The 6000-nt window shown below is 53.3% G+C and overlaps 1 protein-coding gene across 1 annotated transcript in view; it reads left to right on the forward strand.

Moving 5' to 3' along the window:
* DDX1 (DEAD-box helicase 1) overlaps window positions 1-5697 on the forward strand; it is a 28708-nt gene extending 23011 nt beyond the window's left edge. Inside the window, exons 19-26 of the mRNA XM_072642761.1 lie at window positions 717-863; window positions 1831-1922; window positions 3284-3356; window positions 3541-3613; window positions 3699-3741; window positions 4258-4353; window positions 4632-4752; window positions 5456-5697. Of these exons, the coding sequence (XP_072498862.1) occupies window positions 717-863; window positions 1831-1922; window positions 3284-3356; window positions 3541-3613; window positions 3699-3741; window positions 4258-4353; window positions 4632-4752; window positions 5456-5586 (776 nt within the window). The 3' untranslated portion in view covers window positions 5587-5697. The remainder of the gene's footprint in view (window positions 1-716; window positions 864-1830; window positions 1923-3283; window positions 3357-3540; window positions 3614-3698; window positions 3742-4257; window positions 4354-4631; window positions 4753-5455) is intronic.
* The last annotated feature ends 303 nt before the right edge of the window (window positions 5698-6000 follow it).

The raw sequence follows: 6000 nt of genomic DNA on the forward strand, positions 1-6000 counted from the left end.
GGGGTTCACACGAGATGAAATCATAGGTGTGGTCCTCCCGAAGAAAGCTCTGACTGTCTTACAGTCATGTCACCTTTAGCGTTCCACAGAGCAGAAGGCTCACAGGCCATTTTACGGAGGTGGTGGAGGAGTCGAGAGGAAGGCCTCCTCCTCGCTGGAGCGCGTAGGAGAAACCTGACGGACTCTGGTGGGTCAGTCACGACCCCGTTTGGGGCTTTCTTGGCAAAGATGCTGGAATGTTTCGCCATATCCTTTTACAGATGAGGAAACTGAGGCCAGCATGTGAAGTAACATGTCCAGGGTCACACAGCTAGTAAGTGTCTGAGGGCAGATTGGAACTCAGGGCTTCCTGATGACAGGCCTGGTGTTCTATGCGTTGCGCCACCTCGCTGCCTAGGGATTTAGCCGGGATGAGAAGGCGGGCTGCCGACCAGCCTGATGAAGTCGCAGCTCCATCCAAGTCACTGGCAAAGCTCGGCACACAGCTTGCTGATGTTACCTTAGCTACAGTGGCATGAAGTGGGAAGGAAGTGGCGTAGCGCTAGTATACACACACGCTCTTAGTATGTTTACATGCAGCACATGCCTGCATTTTATGTGTGTAAACACATCTGTCTGTATTTTCCAGGTGCTGGCATGGCTGGAGGTGCAGCCCTGTCCTTCCAGTCCTTGCCAGTGTTGAGCTGGAACCTTTTCTCCTCTGTGTTTGGTTTCAGAGATGTGGTCTGAAGCCATAAAGATCCTGAAGGGGGAGTACACTGTCCGGGCCATCAAGGAACACAAGATGGACCAAGCAATTATCTTCTGTAGAACCAAGATCGACTGTGACAACTTGGAGCAGTATTTCATGCAGCAAGGAGGAGGCAAGTTTCTCTCACTTGAAACAGGCCGTGAATTTTCTCTAATTGAGCTGTGAGTTGCCTTGCAGAAGCACATGGTCAGAATTCCAAGGCATTTGCTAACTTTATCAGCTTGTATAGTAACCTGATCTCCTGTGGGGAAAATTGGGGAAAGTCCTTCTGGGCAAGGGGGTGGATTTCCTCCTGATGAACTTGGGCAGAAGAGACTGACCTTCTCATGCTCAGCCTCTAGAGAAGGATGTCTGCCTTGTTCCACAGGGATGCCTCTTTAGCAGACCCTTTATTCTCATCCGCCCGGGCTTCTGAGAGTCCGATATTTATGGAAGGAGAGTCCCCAAGCCTGAGCAGCCCTTCTCCACTCTAGCCCCTCCTCCCAAGCCCAGGGCAGCATCCACACCCAGACCCAGGGTCCGCAGGAGAGTGAAATTGGACCTTCCCTCCCTGAGCAGACCTCATTAGGAATCTGGGACCAGTGTTGTCCTGGGGGCCCTGTGCCCTCCTCCAGAGCAGCCCAAGGAGGCTGATGGGGGTGTAAGCTCTTGTGGCTACTTTTTATCATTTTTCTGTCGCTTCTCGTCTCTTGGCCTTTCCCAGCCTGGGTAAGTCCTGCTGCTCCTCTAGCCACCCTTGGCACTTGGTGACTGAGCACTGGATTCTGGGAGTGCTCCTTGGCTGACCTGCAGCCTTTGGGCTTCCTCCCACTCCTCCCTGACAATCTGTGTGGGCAAGGGTTCTTGGCAGCCAGGGACGTGCCATGGAGAGGAGGTCCATGCGCTGACCTCGGCCCTCTTGGTCTCTACTTCCTGCCCTCTGGAGTTCATCTGGGCTGGATTTCCTGTCCATCCGATGCTGGGCTCACCGTGTTGGGTGGTGATTTGGGGGCCCTCCTGCAGCACCACTGTCTTCAGTGCCAAGTCAGTCTCCTGAGTCACGATTCTCAAGGCTCAGTGCTGAATATGCTCTTCTCTAGGTCCAGACAAGAAAGGACATCAGTTCTCCTGTGTGTGTCTTCATGGTGACAGAAAGCCTCATGAGAGGAAGCAAAACTTGGAGAGATTTAAGGTACTTGCCCTTGGAACAGACCATTCCTTGGTCCTCCTGTAGCAGGAAGGGCTGACTCCAGAAGTTCCCGGGCCTTCCCCTTCCACCAGCTCTGCTGGGCGAGATGGGCCAAGGGTTTGTGGCCCCATTGTGTGGGTGGGGGCAGCAAACTGCTCAGGGTCACTTGTGTAGGAAGTCTTAGAGCCAGGACTGGAATCCAGGTTCCAGATCAGCCTCTTTTCCCCCTGCCTGGGAAGGCTCATTAGCCTTTGGCCGCACCCCAACACGGCTCTGAGCATCTCAGATCTCTTCCAGGAGTGCTGATAGCCACCGCCCTGTGCCTTCTATGCCTGTGCTACACCCTCTTCCCCCGATTGTCTGTGTTAGTGGTTCCATGGCCCCACCCTCTTTGCCAGTGTGCACCTCTCTGATGACAGCCTTAGGACAGATGGACAATGTTGCTCCTGTGCAGTGCTGACCTGCGGATGCCCCAGGCAGGGGAGGAGGCTAGAGTGCCTCCAACTGTGGGACTGGGGACAGCTCCCTTTCCCTTTCCCAACCTCAGTTTACTTCTCTGTCTCGTGGGCATAAGAACAATCTCCCTGCTGTGGTGGTTGTGAGGCTCCAGTGAGATACCCCAGCAGTGCTGCCCATGGGGTGTGGCCTGAAGGAGGCCCCTGAGCATCGTGACCTTGACCTTTGTGTATGAGAGAGAGCAGGGCCTGGAAATCTGGGGCTGAAGGGTGCCACTGTTGTGTCTCCTGGGCCTTGGGCCAGCTTCTCCTCGCCCCCGCCTCCCATGCCGGGTCCTTGAAGGGGCTCCTTTGGTTGAGTTGCCCTGATGATCAAGCCCTGGAAGTGGCCTCAGCTCAGCATTGGTGCCATTTAGTCTTACTCTGATTGCCAGGTAGCGACCTCTCACATTTGTATGACTTCTAAAAACAAGCCAAGTTCCTCCCTTACAATGCTGTGAGGGCCATGTTGGGTTATTCCCATCTTACAGATGAGTCAGCTCAGAGAGACCAGGAAGGCAGAGCCTGTGGGCCCTGGAGCCCAGCAGGGCCGGAAGCAGATTTTCTGATTCCAAGATCAGTGTTTTCCCTGCTCCATTATGCCATGTTGCTTATTCTAAGTTACTGTTTAAAGAATGATCTTTTAGGGAAGGGAAGGGAAAGGGAGAGTGAGAAGGGATTGATTTACTCATCAGAATTCCATGGTGTAGCAGGTCAGGGACCTGCGTGAGAATTCAGGGTTTGGTCCTCCTGGTAAATCACTGGCCTCTGGACCTCTTGTCTGCCATTTGTCATTTGAGGGCTCACTTCCTTGGAAGGCAGGGGGGAACGAACAATGGCCTTTCCTCTCTCTTCCGTCTTTCTCTGCAGAAAGGCGATGTACGGTTTCTGATTTGCACCGATGTGGCTGCCAGAGGGATTGACATCCATGGGGTTCCTTATGGTAAGTGATGACTCTGGTTCACAGATAACTCAAACATGAGCATACTCTGTAAACCATAGCTTACAAGGGTTTGCAAGGTGTGCCTCCTAAAAGCACGTTTAGGATGGAAGGCAGAGGATTGGATTTGGGAATGTCACGTGGGGGCAGCTGACGGGTCATTGGTGATGACTGTTTATACTTTCAGTCATAAACGTCACCCTGCCCGATGAAAAGCAGAACTACGTCCATCGGATCGGCCGCGTCGGCCGAGCAGAAAGGTACCGCTGTGCGCATGGAGCGGGCTGGGGTGACTTGGGCCCCTTGTGTGTGTAAGTCCTAACACGGGTTCTTGAATCATTTCAGAATGGGTCTGGCTGTGTCGCTGGTGGCAACTGAAAAGGAGAAGGTAACCTTTCTGTGACTGTTGTCGGATGTGTGCGTTAGGTGATTACGTTTGAAGTGAAGGGAGGGTTTTTTGGGTTTGTGCATTAACCTGAATTTAGTTACACACCTTCTAAGAATAAAGAATTTTATGAAGTCTTTCCTTCACATTCTTAAAGCAAAAACGGGAATGGACTTGTGGAATAAAAAATACAGCATTGGATTTTTCACAGTAGTAGCTTTAGTAAGACGTGAACCAATGGAAAGTGTAAAAAGCCTTCTTACGAGGATTGTTGCCAAAGATTCTTGAGCTTGCTTCCCTGGGTTGCATTCCTCCAGCAGGCCCCCGAAGCTGATGTTCTCCCTGGTTTAGTTTCTTTGAGAAAGCCATCCATGAGCTGGAGGCATTTCTGGTTGGGTCTGCAGAGGCTCTTACTGTGGGTGGAATCTGACCTTTCACTCTCGTCCACCTGCAGTGGCCAGGGAGAGGCCTAATGTCGGCCGGCTGGTCCTGAGCTTGCTCTCCGTTCCCTCCTCTCAGGTTTGGTACCATGTGTGCAGTAGCCGGGGAAAGGGATGCTATAACACCAGGCTGAAGGAAGATGGTGGCTGCACCATCTGGTACAACGAGATGCAGGTAGGAGTGCTCTCCTGCTGGGGAGCTGTGATGGGGTCACTCACTTCTTGGCTTCCAACCCCAGTGAACCCAGGTTCATGGTGGGCAGGTGTGTTCACAGCTGCTGTGCCTTCGAAATGGGATCTGCTTTCAGCTGGATATGGACTTGGGACTTGGGCTGCTGCTCTTGGGGAGGTGGGGGTGGGCACAGCAGGTCATGATGGGACAGGCAGAGTCTGCCATTGGGGGAAAGGACATTTCTCCTTAAAATGAATCCACTTATGCCCCTGTGTCTTTAGCTGCTCTCTGAGATTGAGGAACACTTGAATTGCACCATCTCTCAAGTCGAACCAGACATCAAAGTCCCTGTGGATGAATTTGATGGGAAGGTGACCTATGGACAGAAGAGAGCAGCCGGGGGTAAGCAAAGGCCCGGCCTAGGGTCCTGGAGCCAGAAAGGGAGGGGCTCCCTTTGTTTTTGCGCATGTGGTCTGGGGCTTGGCAGGCGTGAGCAGCGCTGGGGAATGTGGTGGCCTGGATTCTGGGGAGAGGCTGCAGCAGGAGGCATGTACCCAAAGCTCACTTGTGATCCTTGGAGGCAGCTTTAGAAATGAGGAGGTTTTTAAGCCAGCATCCAAAGTGCATTGGAAGCCCTGCTCTCCTGATACCAGTTGTCTCAGCGTCCTTGTGGGTTGGTTTAATCGTTCAGCTTTGCCCAGTGTTCTCAGCCAAAGCCCCTTTACCTGCTGGCCAAATGCTATTGCAAAGGGGATGCTGATGACCCCACACAGACCTCTCCCTTTGGTCTCAGAGCCCCAGAGTGGGAAGTGAGGGAGAAATCTTGTCCATCTCCCTGTGTCTAGTTTGAGGTCAGCAGGTTCCCTCTGCCTGGATCCTGGTAGCAAGCTGCTCTTGGGAGCTGTGGGCCTTTCATGGCTTCCCCCCTTTATGTCTGGGCCAGAGATTGAAAATACTGAGAAGAGGGAGCTACATCTCGTGGTGGCATGTGGCTGGCAGGCGGGGTCTGCCTGGGCAGGGCAGGGGGCTTGGGAAGGAGGATGGGAGGCAGCTAGAGACAGGGTACCTTGCTGACATGTTCTGTGTGTGTGTGTGTACGGCACAGGCGGGACCTATAAAGGCCACGTGGACATTTTGGCGCCCACGGTACAAGAGCTGGCTGCCCTTGAGAAGGAGGCTCAGACATCGTTCCTGCACCTCGGCTACCTGCCCAACCAGCTTTTCAGGACCTTCTGATGGCTCCAAAGGCCACTCCAGGTGCTGGCCTCTCTGGTAGCGATGCTGACTTCCTGCATGTCTAAACTCTCCATAACGATTGTCTGAAATAAAAACAGCCTGGTGACGGTATTACCATGCACCTTCTTTCCTTGTGTCATCATGCTGTCCAAGCGGGGAGCTAATCAGGTGGGGACAGTAGGATGGGGTGCTAGGGGGTGCCGCAGTGCACAGAGTGCCAGGCCTGGAGTCAGGTAGACCCATCTCCCTGGGTTCAAATCCAGCCTCAGACGCTTCCCAGCAGGGTGATCTGGGCAAGTCACTTCACCCTGTTTGCCTCAGTTTCCTCATCTGTAAAAGCAAGCTGGAGAAGGAGGTGGCAAACCCCTTCAGGATCTCTGTCCAGAAAACCCCCAATGGGGTCACGGAGAGTCA

This window comes from Notamacropus eugenii, chromosome 1, assembly GCF_028372415.1.
Source record: "Notamacropus eugenii isolate mMacEug1 chromosome 1, mMacEug1.pri_v2, whole genome shotgun sequence".
In the NCBI taxonomy this organism is placed as follows: domain Eukaryota; kingdom Metazoa; phylum Chordata; class Mammalia; order Diprotodontia; family Macropodidae; genus Notamacropus; species Notamacropus eugenii.